Source organism: Babylonia areolata, chromosome 21 (genome assembly GCF_041734735.1).
Source record: "Babylonia areolata isolate BAREFJ2019XMU chromosome 21, ASM4173473v1, whole genome shotgun sequence".
NCBI lineage: Eukaryota > Metazoa > Mollusca > Gastropoda > Neogastropoda > Buccinidae > Babylonia > Babylonia areolata.
The window spans coordinates 31,278,797-31,295,918 of NC_134896.1; the positions used below are offsets into that span (position 1 = coordinate 31,278,797).

Here is a 17,122-nt window from a genome sequence, read left to right on the forward strand (position 1 = left end):
GTCGTTGATCGCGTGCTGTGATCCAACACGTACAGTCTGCCAAGCTCCATTTTTGAGGAAGTGTGCTATTTTTGAACTCGCTGTGTTTTTCAGAAATGGAGTGCAGTGCGCGCTCTTGTGCCTGTGCCACATCTTTGTTTCTGTTTTGAACGGTGAAGGCAGGTGAGCGATTGTTTGTTAGAAGAGCTTATAAACACCTTTTTTGTTGTTGTTGTTGATGAACTTTGGACATCATGGTTCTGTTTGACCTGTGTATGTTCACGTTTGGCCTGTGTATGTATGACGTAGAAGAACGAACAGTTGCAACGAAATGACAAAATGTCAAATGAATGCAAGGCTCAAGCTCATGCCTGCACTGTCAATGACACGTCTCTGTGTGTGTGTGTGTGTGTGTGTGTGTTCTTTGGTTTTAACCTTCTTTCCACTATAAATGGTATCAGTCGAGGGTGGAGAAAAAAATCGAGTGTGCCAAGTGTGTCAAGTCAAGTCAAAATGATCTTTATTGTGTGTGTGTGTTAGTGGTGGTGTTGGTGTTGGTGTTGTTGTTGTTGTTGTTGTTCAAGGCCTGACTAAGCGCGTTGGGTTACGCTGCTGGTCAGGCATCTGCTTGGCAGATGTGGTGTAGCGTATATGGATTTGTCCGAACGCAGTGACGCCTCCTTGAGCTACTGAAACTGAAACTGAAACTGTTCCCGTTGTCTGTGTCTTTTGTTTGCCACTGACACTCTGAGATGTGTCAATCCTTGCACTGTATGTAGGCTACTGCGTAATCATGTTCTTTATTTTATTTTTTTTTTATTACGAGCTATGTCAGCCATGTTGTTCTGCATGTGTGCGTTCTGTTGTGTTGTGGTGTGGTGTGTGTGTGTGTGTGTGTTGTTGTTGTTGTTGTTGTTGTTGTTGTGTCGTCGTCGTCGTTACCGATGTCGATGTTAGCCACAGTCTCTGAGATGTGTCTGATCTTTACTGTGTTAGTTGGCTGCTGTTCATATGACATCAGTCATGTCGGCCATGTTCTTCCGCTCGCGCGTGCGCGCGTGTGTGTATGTGTATGGGTGTGTGTGTGTGTGTGTGTGTGTTTCGGATGGATTCCTTGGTGTTTGATTGTGGGTGTGGATTGTGAGAGTCGTATGAGCGACTGTAGTCGCATATTATGTGTGTATGAGCTCAGTTTTTCTTCTTTTTGTGAAATCGACATGTGCTGATGTGTAAGGCAGATAGGCCAACTTGCGAACGATTTGTGAAATCGACATGTGCTGGTGTGTAGGGCCTCAGTATGATTGTGTGTGTGTGTGTGAATTTGTATGTTCTTATGTGTGTTGTGGAGCCTGGTAACAAACTGTTCTTTCCTAAGGGGTTATTAGCATTGTGGAGTTCAGAGTGTGCTCTGTGTGTGTATGTGTGTGTGTGTGTGCACGCACATATTGTGTGTGTGTGTGTGATGCCTGTGAGGCATTGATAGATTAACTGATTCATCTATTCGTTCATTCATTTATTCAGTCATTCATCCATTCTCTCTCTCTTTTTTTTTTTTTTGGGGGGGGGGCGGGGGTCCTAAGCCCGCTTCCCCCGTCCCGCCTCTCACACACACACACCCTTCCAATATTATGTTTTTTCTTTCTCCAATCTCTGACACTCACCCTCTCCATTTTAGATTTTGTACTCTATCTTTTCCACATTCTGTTCTCTCTCTCTCTCTCTGTCTGTCTGTCTCTTCCTTTCTTAGTCCCCTGCCCCTAGCGCCCACCCACACCACACCCCCTCCCCTCCAACTCAACCGCCCCCCTTTTCATTCGAATATACAGAAATGCCGATTTCTAATTAATAATAACAATCATCATTATGATAGAAATGATAATAATCCAAATGATAATAATATCATTTATTTTCAGTCTAATGTAATCATCTTAGATGAACAGACTATAAATAAATAAACGTACAAATCTCTGTGTGTGTGTGTGTGTGTGTGTCATCAATCTCTTCTTTTCCAATACATTATTTTTCATATACTTACTTTCTGATTCAAAGATATATATATATATATATGTGTGTGTGTATGTGTGTGTGTGTAGATAGACAAACACGCACACACACACACACACACACACACACAGAGAGAGAGAGAGAGAGAGAGAGAAGAAAAATATATATTCTTCCGATGTTTCAGTCTGTTTTAGCAATCCAAGCTGAAAGGAATTCCTCCTCAGTGAAAATGGCGTCAAAAGGTAATGTTAACCGACATAGCTGACCTATACCCCTTGCTGCTTGTGTGTTTTTCTTGTTGGTTTTTTGTTTTGTTCTCTCTCTCTCTCTCTCTCTCTCTCTCTCTCTCTCTCTCTCTGTCTCTCTCTGTATGTATGTATGTGTGTGTTTGTGTGTGTGTGTTTGTGTGTGTGTGAATCATGGGTTCTTTCAACTGAAGTGCACTATGTCGCTGTTTGCCTCTGTCTTTCTGTCTGTCTGTCTCTATCTGCCTGTCTGTCTGTCTGTCTGTCTGTCTCTCTGTCTGTCTCTCTCTCTCTCTCTCTCTCTCTCTCTCTCTCTCTACACACACACACACACACACACACACACACACAGAGATATATATCTAGTTTGGGATTGTCGGCAAAAGAAATTATCTTAGGGAGCCTTATAGTTATCACAATAAAAAAAACAAAACAAAAAAAACAACTGTTACCCTGATGCCAGTTCCACAGTTTATGATTATAATTCTGAATGACTTTGTAGAAAGTTGGATGGTTGAGCTTTATATATATATTCCTTTTTAATCTTAACAATATGTCATATTTTATGATTTTGTTGATGTTATTGTTGTTGTTGTTTGTTGTTGATTTTCGTTTTACTCTTAGCAATGTGTCAATTTCTCTCTAAACCATCATTATTCTTTCGTTCATACATTATCCCTCTTGCAAAAAGGATAGTATTGTCAATGGCAATGAAATGATGTCTGTGTCCATTTGTGTATCTCTCTCTCTCTCTCTCTCTCTCTCTCTCTATCTATCTATCTGTCTATCTCTATCTCTGTCTCTCTCTCTCAAGACAAAGCCTCACACATATATACATTTCCCACCATTCAAATAAATAACCAAGCCATTAATGAAGTTGACAACTACAGGGTCCTTGGAATAACAATTGACAACAACCTTTCTTGGACTCATCATATAACTAACATAACAATTGACAACAACCTTTCTTGGACTCATCATATAACTAACATATGCAAACAGATTTCCATAAAAAACACACCAACTATCAAAAATCAAACACTTCATTGATAACCACTCAAGAAAATCGTTTTTTTCAGGCCTTTATCCAATCCGCTGTTGATTATACATCAACCCTATGGGATACTGCAAGCGCCAGTGCCTTTAAGCCACTTCTCAACCTTCACACACGTGTGCTTAAAATTGTTCTAAACAAAACCTCATCCTTGACAAAATCTGACTTCAGAAAACTTAACATTCTACCACTACACCAAAGACTGATTTACAATAAAGGAGTACTGATGAACAAAATAGTGACTAGTCGTGCTCCAGACTACCTAGCTATTGAATATATGTTCCGTAAATGACAATCAAAATCAAACAAAACTAGATGTCCCAATTCTAAGAATAGACCTATTTAAATCCAGCCTTCCCTATTCTGGTTCATGACTCTGGAACTCTCTCCCAGTATCCATTAAACAACATGAAAGCATCTCGACTTTCAAAAAACAGTATTTTCCCCATCTTTTCCAGTTAAATATAGATCAATTTCCACTGTTACAAATCACACTCAAATGAAAAAAAAAAAGGATTACTTTTGTTTCACATGTGCATGCCTTTCACTTTACTCTCTCTCATATTCCTTATTTGAATCCATAATTGTTTCTGTGGCATTATTTTTCTTTACTTCTTGCTTAATGGAAAAAAAGAAAGATTACTTTTGTGTTACATGTGCATGCCTTTCACTTAAGTTTTAGTTTTGCATGATCATTATCTATACATGGATTGATATCACCTCTTTCTCTCCTTCTCACTTTGTCGTTCTGCTTGCTCCACCCCCTCTCTTTCTCTCTCACGCTCTTTGTCTATTTCCCTTTCTCTCTTCACACACACACACACACCTTTCTTCCTCCTCCCTCTCTTTTATTCTTCTTATGATGATAATCTTATGTTGACTGCCTTATGATTTCACGGATGTGCGCATACACATGTTTTTGTAATGTATATTTCTTTATATTAACAGGCGTTATAAATCTTATATAACGTCACCTCGGTCTTTCTCTATCTTCTCTGTGTCTCTGTCCCTCTCCATCTCACTCTTTCAAACTCTTTTTTGCTCCCACGACTATTAATTTTAAATGGCATTATTTCTATTACTGCATTGTTGTAACATGTGGATGCTTATTTTAGTTCATTTTGTGTGTGTGTGTTTTTGTTATTGTTTGTTTATTATATTTGGGGGGTGTTATTTTTTCAGTATTTCATTTTCTATTATTTTATTTCATTTATTGTTATCATGACCTATGTTAATTTTCATTTTTTGAACTCTCTTTCTCTCTCCATCTCTCCCCCCCCCCCCCCCCCCCCCCCCAATATCTCTCTCCTCTTATTCTCCTCTATTTAGTGTTGTAAATGTCAAATTACCATTCATGTATCCATGACTATAATATGCATGCTGTACTGATATAATGATCCCCCCTTTGTTTATGTTACTGTTTCCCCTTCGAGGGCTGGATGAAAAAAAAAAACAACAACATTATTCTGCTTACTCTATTACGCTCTGAAAATAAAACTTATTCAGTTCAGTTCTCTCTGGCAGACTCATGGACATGGAGCTAGCTTGTAGGAGACAGACGTGTAAAAAAAATTAAAAAAAAAAAAAAAAAAAAAGCTCCTCCACAATTCACCAAAGAAATATCAACAGTGCACACTTACCTTTCTCACACATGACTTCGAAAGACCTGCAGTTATTCGTCCAAAATGTGAGCGCGAGGAAGATGGGAGGCACTGATCAGACTATTTTGACACACACCGCTATCTACGGTCGGCCCATCAGATCTGGGCTGTTTGTTGACAGCTTCCAAAACCCCAGCTCCACCGTCTCTCGATTATCATGTCCCTTGATATTGAGGTTGGTTTTTTGGGTTTTTTTTTTAATCCATGTCAGCGTTCGGTGTGTTTGTTAAACAAGAACATAGCCAGCATACACACCTCAAAAAACGGAGTATGGCTGCCTATTGGGCGGTGTAAATCAACAAAACGGTCATGCACGCAACAACAAGAAAAAGGAGAAAAAGAAAAAAAAGTTACATCATGTCTGTGTGAGCGCGCGCACACGCGCGCGCTGTGTGTGTGTGTGTGTGTGTGTGTGTGTGTGTGTTTCCGTGACTGAAACCTGACTGAATGACACAGGAATCGAATGGTGAACACTCAATGCAGGCTGTCAGTCGGCTCCACCCTGTTGTGCAAATGACTCAGCGTTTGTAAAACGCTCGGTGTTAGACTGAAGATAGGTGCTACAGAAGTATCCCCATCATCATCTGCTGCAAAAGCTGTAACCATCATGGGATGGGAAAGTCCACAAAAGAGAGCCAGGTCCATAACCTCTGAAGTCAGAGACTGGGACAGACTTTCCCGTGCCATGTCTTAACAGAGACTGGGACAGACTTTCCTGTGCCAGGTCTTAACAGAGACTGGGACAGACTTTCCTGTGCCAGGTCTTAACAGAGACTGAAACAGCTTTTCCTGTGACATGTCTTAACAGATACTGAGACAGCCTTTCCTGTGCCAGGTCTTAACAGAGACTGAGACAGCCTTTCCTGTGACATGTCTTAACAGATACTGAGACAGCCTTTCCCGTGCCAGGTCTTAACAGAGACTGAAACAGCTTTTCCTGTGACATGTCTTAACAGATACTGAGACAGCCTTTCCTGTGCCAGGTCTTAACTGAGACTGAGACAGCCTTTCCCGTGCAAAGTCTTTACAGAGACTGAGACAGCCTTTCCTGTGCCAGGTCTTAACAGAGACTGAGACAGCCTTTCCCGTGCCATGTCTTTACAGAGACTGAGACAGCCTTCCTCGTGCCATGTCTTAACAGAGACTGAGACAGCCTTTCCTTGCCAGGTATTAACAGAGACTGAGACAGCATTTCCTGTGTCGGGTCTTAACAGAGACTGAAACAGCTTTTCCAGTGTCAGGTTTTAACAGAGACTGAGACAGCCTTTCCCGTGCCAGGTTCCGTGCCATGTCTTAATAGAGATTGAAATAGAGTCTGCTTCAAACCAACCAGTCATTCACACCCATGCATAACTCTAAAACCAGAGAAACTGGATGTTCATTCACTTCAGAAGCTGTTCATGTTTAACGGCGCACTGAACAAAGTAACTGACTACACTCAAAAGCAGCAGCATCTCATCACCACCAAAAACAAAACAATCTATTCAATGTGCAAAAAATGTTGTTTTTCATCCATCTGGGTTTGTTCCAATGTACCTTTTATTTTCCTGTGTGCTGTCTGAATCGGTAGCTGAACAAGCAGCATTGATTTGGAAGTTATGTACCTTGTGAGCGAAGAGAGTTACCACCATTTACTAGTTTGTTAATCGTCTGAATGTTTGCGTTCGTCTTGTTTTCAAACACTCCACTGTCGGCCGCTGTTCTTTCTCTCTCTGTCTATGGACATTGCTTGTGGAAAGAACTTCCTCTTTTGATCGTTTAGTCAGGTCCCCGCACTCAGCTCTTTCAAGTCTGGCCTTAAAACCCACCTCTTCCCAAGATAGCCTCCCTCTCCTGCCTCTTCCTTGTCTCCAGTTTGTCAAGTTTTAGAGCCATGCATGTGTGTGAATGACTGGTTTGATGGCGCTGTGGTTTGTCTCTGCACAAGATTCAGCGCTATATAAATACTAGTTATTATTATCATTATCAGTAGTAGTATTATTATCATTATATTATTTTTGTTATTGTTATTTTTATTTTTATTTTTTAATCTTTTGATTTACTATTATTATTATTATTATGTTTTCTGACCAAAGGTGACGAGAAGGGGGTTCTTCGCGTCGTGCTGATGGGGAAGACTGGAGCAGGGAAGAGCACTCTGGGCAATATCCTGCTGGGAAAGAAGTCCTCCTTCCTGAAACCGGATCAGAACCCAGGATTCCAGGTGTCTCGTGGACTCCACTCAGAGACCATACAATGCAGCTGGCAAAGAGCAAAGCGGTACCACACGGTTCTGGAGGTATGTAGGAGAAATAAATATGCCATGGTTTGCAGTTGCAGTTGTTGGTTGCTTGTTTGTTTTTTCAAGAAGGCGTCACTGAGGTTGGATAATTATCCATAATTATTACGCTGCACCACGAGACGAAGTGCGATACACACATGTGTTTTGTTAATTGAGTCGTGACAGCAGCAACTCATGCCAAAGCCTATTTATACGTGCGGGGGTGGGGGGGGGGGGACCCGATGCTGTTGTTATTCAGCCATTTCTGATATCGTAGATTTTGTGTGTGTATACACAAAGTCATCATCTATCTATCTATCTATTTATCTGTCTATCTATCTATATGTAACCATGCCCGAGTGGTATAGAAAAGGGATTACAAAATAGTTACTGAATTACTGAATTCACAGGATAGAAAGTGAAAGGATAGAGAGCTCCTCTCACAGGCCAGGAACATACAGAGGCCAGTCACAAAGGGTTTTCTATTGTTTTATTTTACAATAGTCAAATAAAAGAAGAAGAGAAGAAAGAAGACAGTGCAACGATGATTTGTGACGCAGGCCCTTTGGGCGAGAGAGAGAGAGAGAGAGCAGGCTTTAGCCACACTAGCAGGCTCAGGTGAAAAGTGACCAGTGTTGACATGCTTCGCTTATTCAAGCAAGTCACGCGAACTGCAAAGGCACCCACGTGGTTCAGCAAGTAAACTGGCATCAGTATGGCCAAAATTGACCAAAATGTGTTTGTTGTCGGGTGTTCAGTGATAGATTTCTAAATTATTCCTGTACCGACTTTCGTCAGATTGGTCTCAGAACAAAAAAGCTCAACACCACCTTTATAATGCGTATAAAACGAAGTGTTGGTTATTTAAGATGGGTTTATAATCTTGATTAAAGTCACTTGTAATTGATAACTTTTAACAAGTTCATCGCTGATAATTACAAACTCCGTTTAATCAGTTTAGCGTAGGCAAACACTTTTTTTTTTTTTTTAATGGAATAGATTCAAAGAAGTAATTGCGACAGTTCTGCCAGTATATGATACTTGTACAGTTATAGTTTATTGATCCAATGGAAGAGATATTTATTTAAGTACCGTGTGTCGGAAAAACAAATTTCAACTTCGGTCCACGCTTTCAGGCAACGCTAGTTTTGAAGTGATAGATCAATTCTCATCCAAACACTACAACAGTATGGATTTAGTTTCTGACAAGCAGCCACATGTAGAATTGAAGATTACAGCATTGTATGTGACGAAAAGACAAAATGACGTAAACTTAGCATCAGTTGAAATCCCTGCACTGACGAACGTTTAAAAATAAAATAAAATTGGTATGCTTCTGTTCTAAGCGTGCGTGTGTGTATTGATATGCTTCTAACTGTTTTAAGCGTGCATGTGTGTGAGCACAACAGACATAATCTGGCAGTGAATGATACACAGTTTTGGTTTGATTGATGTTTGGAGCATTTGTTTAGAATGGGCTTTCATTTACAAATCGAATGGCGTCACACAGTATGCTGGAGTCATTGAAGACAAACAGGTAATTGGTTGCGAAAATGTCGTCTGCTCCAGCTTGTGTTTAAAGCAGACATCGTAGCTGGCAGACCGCTCAGATACATATCTATATCTGTGTGTGTGTGTGTGTGTGTACAAAAAAATCACTGCAGGTGACAGATACTCCGGGCCTGTGTGATACTCACATGGCTGAAGAGCAGGTCTACAAGGAAGTGGCCAAAAGTGTGGCTGTTGCTGCACCGGGGCCCCACGTCATTATGTTCGTTCTTCGATGTGACAACCGTTTTACCAAGGTGTGTTCACTTTCCTTCTTTGTCTGTCCTCCAATGAGTTGGAGACACACACACACACGCACACACACACACACACACACACACACACACACACACACGTGACAACTGTTTTACCAAGGTGTGTTCACTTTCCTTCTTTGTCTGTCCTCCAATGAGTTGGAGACACACACACACACACACACACACACACACACAGATTCCAGATTGTTTATTCATGCATAGGCCTAGGCCCCTTATGAAGGAGTATGTGAGCATTGTATTGTTTTGTATTGCATTACTAATTTCTCTGTGTGAAATTCGGGCTGCTCTCCCCAGGGAGAGAGCCACCCATTTTTTGTATTTTTTCCTGCATGCAGTTGTTTTTTTATTTGTTTTCCTATTATTCTTTTATATATATATATATATATATATATATATATATATATATATATATATATATATAAACTTCACATTGCAATGTATATCAACGCAAGAGAGGTGAGCGAGTGGGTGACCGTGTTGATTATTATTAATTACATCAAGAACCACACTCAAACAGGCAGTAACCTGATAATTTATGTAGGAGTGTGGAGTGATGGTTGGATGGGGAGTGGAGGGGAGAGAGGTAAGCTGTGTGTGTGCTTGTGTTTCAGGGGGTTGGGGGTGGGTGTGGTGGAAAGTACATAACTTAAAGTTACCACGAAATACTATAAACCAACCAAAATAAAGCATAAAAATTATAACTACAATAACAGGGATGGTCAGAACAATCATTATCATCATCATTGTCATGGAACTGTCCTCATCATCATCTTGATTATCGTCACCATCGCCATCTTCTTTATTGTCATCATCATCACGATTATAATTGTCATTGTACGATCATCATGATTATCGTCATCATCTCCTTCGAAGTCACCATACAAAATCTTGTCACTGGTGCATGCAGATCTCTCTGTCTCTCTGTGAATGTAAACCTGTCTATTAACTTTCACTTCCGGAACTTTGTGTAATTTTTTGCGAAATAATCAAAAACGTCTAAAAGAATTCACAAAAATTAGAATTATGTCCCAAGTATGTAAAAGTATACTTTTTCTTGAAGGGAAAATGGAGAATATGATATCATAACTTCATTGTTAACAGGATGAGATAACTCCCAGTCAGGGTGAGATAACTCGGATTTTTAGAAAAATAAATGACAGAAAATTTTGAAGAAAAAAAGAAGAAAATTCAAGTTTGTTTATTTTAATGGTGGAAATAGTGCTGAAATATTAGCAAATAAACAACCAGGTGCAGTCATGTTGTTTCCTGCACTATCATGTTGTTTTAAACATAAACACTCAATATAACCACTCACATACACCCACACACACACACACCTCCCACCCAAACACCCGCATACACTATCACACAATATTACAACACAAAAACTCACAGTAAACAATATTTTGGCTTGAAGCTTTCATCTGGAAGCCGTTTCATAGCAGCTAAAATATTGGGGATTTTGTTCTATTCCCACTTCTGACATGACCACGCCCTCTTTCTGTTGATCTATCTTGCAGCATGTAATCATCGTCAGGATAACCAGAATCACTTCAGTTATCAACAACATTACTTTCGTTTTCTATCAAGTTTTTGAAGTTGCTTTTGTGGACACTGTGCAGAAAATCAAACAAAATTCTAGCCACCTCTTCTGTACTGTATGTTCTTGCAGCCATGTTGACACACTCAACATCTTTTCACTTTATAAAACGAAAAAAGAAAAAAAAAACTGCATCAAATTCGAGCTAAAACTTGCAGAGAAATCGCTTAGAACACTTATCAAGGCAGTCACAATATGCAAGGGATGTAAGCATATCCAAATGCGTGGCTGGACACCTGATTATGCAGTTACCCCTAAACCGCGGATGTATCCACGGTCGGAAGTGAAAGGCTTATTTAAGAATTTTCGTTCACTTGATGTTTTTATGTGTTGCTGTGACCTACTTCGTCACAGGCATGAATTCATACAGAGAGAGAGGGGGGGGCGGGGGGGTGGGGGTGGTGGACAAATGAAAATCTTGATTGGGACAGAAAAGATCCATGTTTTTCCCAGGAGGAGTATGAAGCTTACCAGAAGATCAAACAGCTGTTTGGTAACGAGATCACGAGGCACATGATAGTTGTCTTCAATGGACTTGACGCGCTTGGCGACGACGACGAAGACGAACCCATTCGTGAGTACCACCATGTCGTCTTCACCCCACCGCTGCCCCCCCCTTACCCCCCCCCCCCTCCCCCGACCCCCTCGACCCTCCCTCCCCTCCGCACACCCCAATAAAGGCTGGATCATATTGTTCCTTACTAAATTGACTTCTCAGAATGCTTATGATTTCGAAAATAAAAAATAAGACTGACATCGTACGATGTGCCTGTTGTCCACGCTTCCACTCATGGAATGTTGATGGTGGTGATGGTGATGATGATATGGTGTTGATGGTTATCATGTCAATGGTGATGATGATGATGACAATGATGATGATGAGGTTTGGGATGATGATGAAGGTGATGATGATGCTGTCTGTATACAACACCTCACCGATTTCCACCATGCGTGCCATCATGCCATCATTAGAGAGAGTTTTGCTTGGACCACGTGATCTCACGCTTGCTTTTCACTCACATTTGACACAGGTGCACTGAGAGAAGTCCTGGCTGCTGAAGTCAAAAGGGTGTCTGGCCCATTAAGGGATGTGATCAAAGAGGCTGCAGGTGGCTATTTCGGCATGAACAACAAGACGTCACGTGGACTGAGAGAGCGACAGGCCAAGGACCTCATCCACAGGATACAGGTATCATTCGCAAAAGTGGAGAGAGTTACTGCTCTTTGTTTTTAGTGTTCACTTCTTATTCTTTTTTTTCACATTTTTAGAGAGTTACTACTCTTTACTGTTATTGTTCCCTTGGGGATTTTTTTTTTTTTTTTTTTAGAGAGTTACCCAGATTCAAACACTCCACTGTTGGACGCCGTTCTTTCTCTGTCTCAGGACCTTGTACTTGGAATGAACTTCCTCTTTTGCTTTGTCAGGTCTCCGCACTCAGCTCTTTCAAGTCTGGCCTTAAAACCCACATCTTCACAAGGTAGCCTCCCTCCCCTACCTCTTCCTTGTCTTCAGTTTTCTTCAGTTTTAGAGTTATGCATGTGTGTGAATGACTGGTGTGAAAGCGCTTAGATTTGTCTCTGCACAAGATTCAGCGCTATATAAATACTATCATTATTATTATTATTACCACTGTTATATTATTATTGTGCCTTTTTTTTCAAAGAAAGGTACCACTCTGATTTTATTGTTCACTTCTTTTTTTTTAGAAAGAGTTACCACTCTCTTGTTATTCACTTTTTTTTGCGTGTTGTACACGGGACCTCAGTTTATCATCTCATCCGAAAGACTGGACGCTCAGTTTGTTTTTCCAGTCAAACTTGGGAGAAAGGGCGAGAGCGGGATTCAAACCCACGCCCTCACGGACTTTGTATTGGCAGCTGAGTGTCGTAACCGTTCTGCCACCTTCCTCTTCCTCAGAAGAAGAAGTACTGAAGTGGATCTGCAGCAGCTTCTACCTTTTTCTTACAAATTTCCTGACCAACAGCGTGATCCACTCCTCCTTTGCTCGCTTGGTCTGTTAACTGCTGAATTGTCGCCTCCGCTGAATTGTCATGAACGGCCAGTGAAGGGAATAACGACGACAAATCAGCGATTACTAGGTAAACGCTGAAATGTCGCAAATCCGCTGAAATGTCGCAAATCCGCTGATAAATTTCGTTCACCAGTGACAGTTTGATGCTTCTCTGACACGCTAAATTGTCGTTGATCTGTTAAATGTGGGTTTGTCGCCGGCGACAGTTCAGCGGAGGATGCTACAATTGAGCGGTAAACAGGTCCCGTCTTTTGACAGACCGTCTCCTGCGCCAGCACGGTTATCGTGAGCGTTTCCCCACTGCTCTTTATCGCTGGTGGCAGAGATCAGGTCGTGTGGTGGCGTGGACTGGAGAGGGCTGCCGTCTTTCTTTCTTATTTTTTTTCTTTTTGTTGTTGTTGTTGTCTTGAGTAGGTTGGGTGTTAACGTCTCACAACAACTGACATCGTGCCCAGTCTTGCCTTTACTAAGTGCCTTGCCTTGTTTTGTTCTTGCTCTGCCTTGTCCCAGCCTTGCGTCGGCCCACTTTGCCTGGTCTTGTCTTATCTTGTCTTGTCTTGTCTTTTTTTTTGTCTTTTTTTTTCTTCTCGTTCCGTTGTGTCAAGTCTCATGTGGTCTGGTCTGATCTGGGGATTTTTTTTGTTATCAACATCATCTTTTTCTTTCCTCTCGTGTGATTTGCATTTGTAGGAGCTGCCCTGTCCTGCCCTGTCTTGCCTTGTTCCGTCTTGCCTTGTCTTGTCTTTTCTTGCCTTGTCATTTTTTATCCTATCCTATCCTGTCCTGCCGTGCCCTGTCCTGTCTCGTCTTGCCTTGTATTGCCTTGTCTTTCTTGTAATTTTTTATCCTGTCTTGTCTTGTCTTGTCTTCTTGTCTTTCATTCTGTTAAGTCTTGAGTCTCATGTGGTCTGGGCATGACCTGTTGTTATTGTTGTTGTTGTTGTTGCAGTTGATGTTATTTTTAATTGGCATAATCTTTTCACCTTCCTCTCGTGTGATTTGTGTTTTGTAGGAGCTGGTGGAGAGCAACGAAGGTGTGGTGTACAGATCACAGATGACGGTGAATATCGTGCGCAGTGTGGAGGAACTGGCAGACCAAGAAACTGGCCAAAAACGGCCAGTCCAGAAAGATGCCATGTGCACCGTCAAACGACACATCATCGAGGAAGAAGTCCCACCAGTGTTCTTGGAGAATGTCACTAGCTTCATCAGCATGGCCGCAGCGGCTGTCAAGGGTGGTGGTGTTTCAGACGCGTGTGTTGTGATGTAGACAGCCGAAGTCTACAGAGCACAGCACAGCTGTCTGGCCCGAGATTATTATAATACAGTAGAGGTTTGGCCTATCTGCAGTATTTTAATACATGAATCGGTCTCGCGATAATGGCTTTAGGTTTTTTCGATTCGATTCATTACACTCGACGAGAAAGACTTTAAAAAAAGGGAAAGATTCTGTGCATGGCAACATGCATTCCTTCACTGAGGTCGAATTTTTCCTTGCCGCCTTTAGTTTCCGGCATAAACATTGCTGTATCTTGTACTCGGATTGAAAGTGCAGGTTCAGTTACCGAGTTGATCTTCGAAGACGAGTGCAACACGTCAGACTGTATAACTGTATCCACTCAACATGACTTCACACACGCGCGCACGCACGCACGCACGCACACACACACAACACACACACACACACACACACACACACACACACACTCGTAGTGCAAAGATTATGACATGTGATAACTGATAATGAAAAGCAGGTGCAAGAGAGAAATTCTGAGAGCTAGATACATAGGTCAGCTGGACAATCACATAATTTTATATTTGATAAAACACTGGAGATCATTCACATTTTTTCTTTTTGTTTGCCCCAGGTATGCGACACGTTTCAAAAAAATATATATACCACATTATTATCACCGTTCCCATTCATCTTTTTCACTTCAGTTGCTACATGCAGTGCTGATCGGGAAGTTCGCCTTCAAGGTTGCTGTGTACATTTGTGGATCCTTGAAACTCAAGACACAACACTTAGTATTTGATGTCCGTAACTATGCTCACCTTTCGCTGATGACACCGTGTGAACTTTCACTTCTCCTGTCTGTATAGGCCACGTGGCCTGAAAAGACTGAATCATGTTATCATCATCATCATCATTATCATCATCATTATCACTATTGTTATCATCATTATCACCATCATCATTATTATTATTATTGTTGTTGTTGTTGTTATCGTTGTTGTTTTTATTATTATTATTATCATCAGTAGTAGTACACACTCACACACACATGATATAACACAGTTGCCATAACTTATCACACACACACGCTTGTGCGCGAGACGCACACACATTCTCCCGGTCCCCTCCCACAACCTTGTGCAGAAAATATTGACAAAAGAAAAAAGAAAAATAAAGCCCTCTGTGAATGTGTTTTATTTCAGCTGTACCAATGGGCATGCGTTCGTGTGTGTGTGTGTGTGGGTGTGCACGTGTGTGTGTGTGCAAACACCCGCGCTCGCAGATAATTTCTTCACTGAGAGGCCTAAGCTCCCTATGAAGGGGTAGATAATCAATATACATAGCATCAAACAAAATGAAATCAACTTTACAGCCACGTATCCACACACACACACACACACACACACACACACTGGAATGCTGCGGTGAAAAACACATCATCTTAAGAACTTAGAATTTCCCTAAATTTAAAATAACGACTATTTACATACATCATTATGTCTCGTGGAGAGAACGAGCGAACGAACCGTGGTGGGAGGTGATATAGATACTTATACAGCGCATATCCTCAGTCGAAGACCAAGCTCTAAGCGCTTTACAACACGGGGCCATTTGTACAACACCGGGCTGCTAACCTGGGTAGAGCGCGACTTGACAGCTGCCATTTGAGCGCTCGTCATTCGTTTCCTGTTTGACGGGCGCAATAGCCGAGTGGTTAAAGCGTTGGACTGTCAATCTGAGGGTCCCGGGTTCGAATCACGGTGACGGCGCCTGGTGGGTAAAGGGTGGAGATTTTTACGATCTCCCAGGTCAACGTATGTGCAGACCTACTAGTGCCAGAACCCCCTTCGTGTGTATATGCAAGCAGAAGATCAAGTACGCACGTTAAAGATCCTGTAATCCATGTAAGCGTTCGGTGGGTTATGGAAACGAGAATATACCCAGCATGCACACCCCCGAAAACGGAGTGTGGCTGCCTACATGGCGGGGTAAAAACGGTCATACACGTAAAAGCCCACTCGTGTGCATACGAGTGAACGCAGAAGAAGAAAAAGAAGAAGTTTCCTGTTCCACGCAATCAGGTTTCAGTCACACACAAATAGACACTCAAACACTTATACAGACATGTAATACTTTACGTGCACGACCGTTTTGTTCATTTACCCCGCCATGTAGGCAGCCATACTCCATTTTCGGGGGTGTGCATGCTGGGTATGTTCTTATTTCCATAAACCACCAAACGCTGATATATTTTACAGAATCGTTAATGTGCGTATTTAATCTTCCACGTGCGTACGTGCACGAAGGGGTTTTGGCACAAAAAGGTCTGCACATATATGTTGACCTGGGAGATCGGAAAAATCTCCGCCCTCTACCCACCAGGTGCCATTTTCAAGATTCGAAACTGGGACCCTCAGATTGAAAGTCCAACGCTTTAACCACTTTGCTATTGTACCCGTCTTGGGGGGTCGGGGGGTCGGGGAGGGGGTGAGGGGGGGTGGAGAGGAGGGTGCGGGTGAAGGCGGGGAGGGGAGGGGCATTCTGTTGTCTCCACTCCGCTCCGTTGTCAGTCAGGAGCTTCAGGAAGTTCTTGATGGTCTTGCTAGATTGTCGTCGTACAGGGCAGGTAGTTAGCAAGAACTCGCCAAGCTAGTTAAAATCTGGATAAAACATCTGCAAGAAATGACAAGCGCACACACACACACGCGCGCCTGCATGTACGCACACAAGCACGCGTGCACACACACACACACACACACATGCACAACAGATATGCAGTCTCAAAGATATGATGAAAGCACAAATGTTCACAGGTCCAACACACGTAAAAGCACACGAGCCCCGACACATAAACTCATGCACATGCACACACCTACCCACACACATCCCCCCGCCGCTCCCATCCCCCGCCTCCCCCCCCCCCTCCCACACACACACATCTACATTCCCGATCCCCCACATTGACCCCTACCCCCACCACACACACACACACACACCTACGTAACTTTGACTGGAAAATCAAACTGAGCGTCTAGTCACTCGGATGAGACGATAAACCAAGATCCAGTGTGCAGCACGCATTTGGCGTGCTGAAAAAGAACCAGCGGCAGCACTGGTGTGGTCTTCTGTTGAAGAAATCCACACAAGGGAGGCATCAACGTTATCAAGAAAACAGCCACTATAAAGTAATTGCCTCCCTTTGACCATGTTTCGCGAAGTGCAT

The 17,122-nt window shown here is 42.2% G+C and overlaps 1 protein-coding gene across 1 annotated transcript; it reads left to right on the plus strand.

The window, feature by feature from the left end:
- On the plus strand, positions 1 to 15,095 carry LOC143296007 (GTPase IMAP family member 4-like). The gene is made up of 7 exons (XM_076607745.1): positions 1 to 162; positions 2,168 to 2,225; positions 7,019 to 7,221; positions 8,868 to 9,008; positions 11,083 to 11,203; positions 11,661 to 11,818; positions 13,675 to 15,095. Exons 2-7 carry the CDS (start codon positions 2,213 to 2,215, stop codon positions 13,930 to 13,932), a joined length of 894 nt encoding a protein of 297 aa, XP_076463860.1. The 5' UTR covers positions 1 to 162; positions 2,168 to 2,212; the 3' UTR covers positions 13,933 to 15,095.
- The last annotated feature ends 2,027 nt before the right edge of the window (positions 15,096 to 17,122 follow it).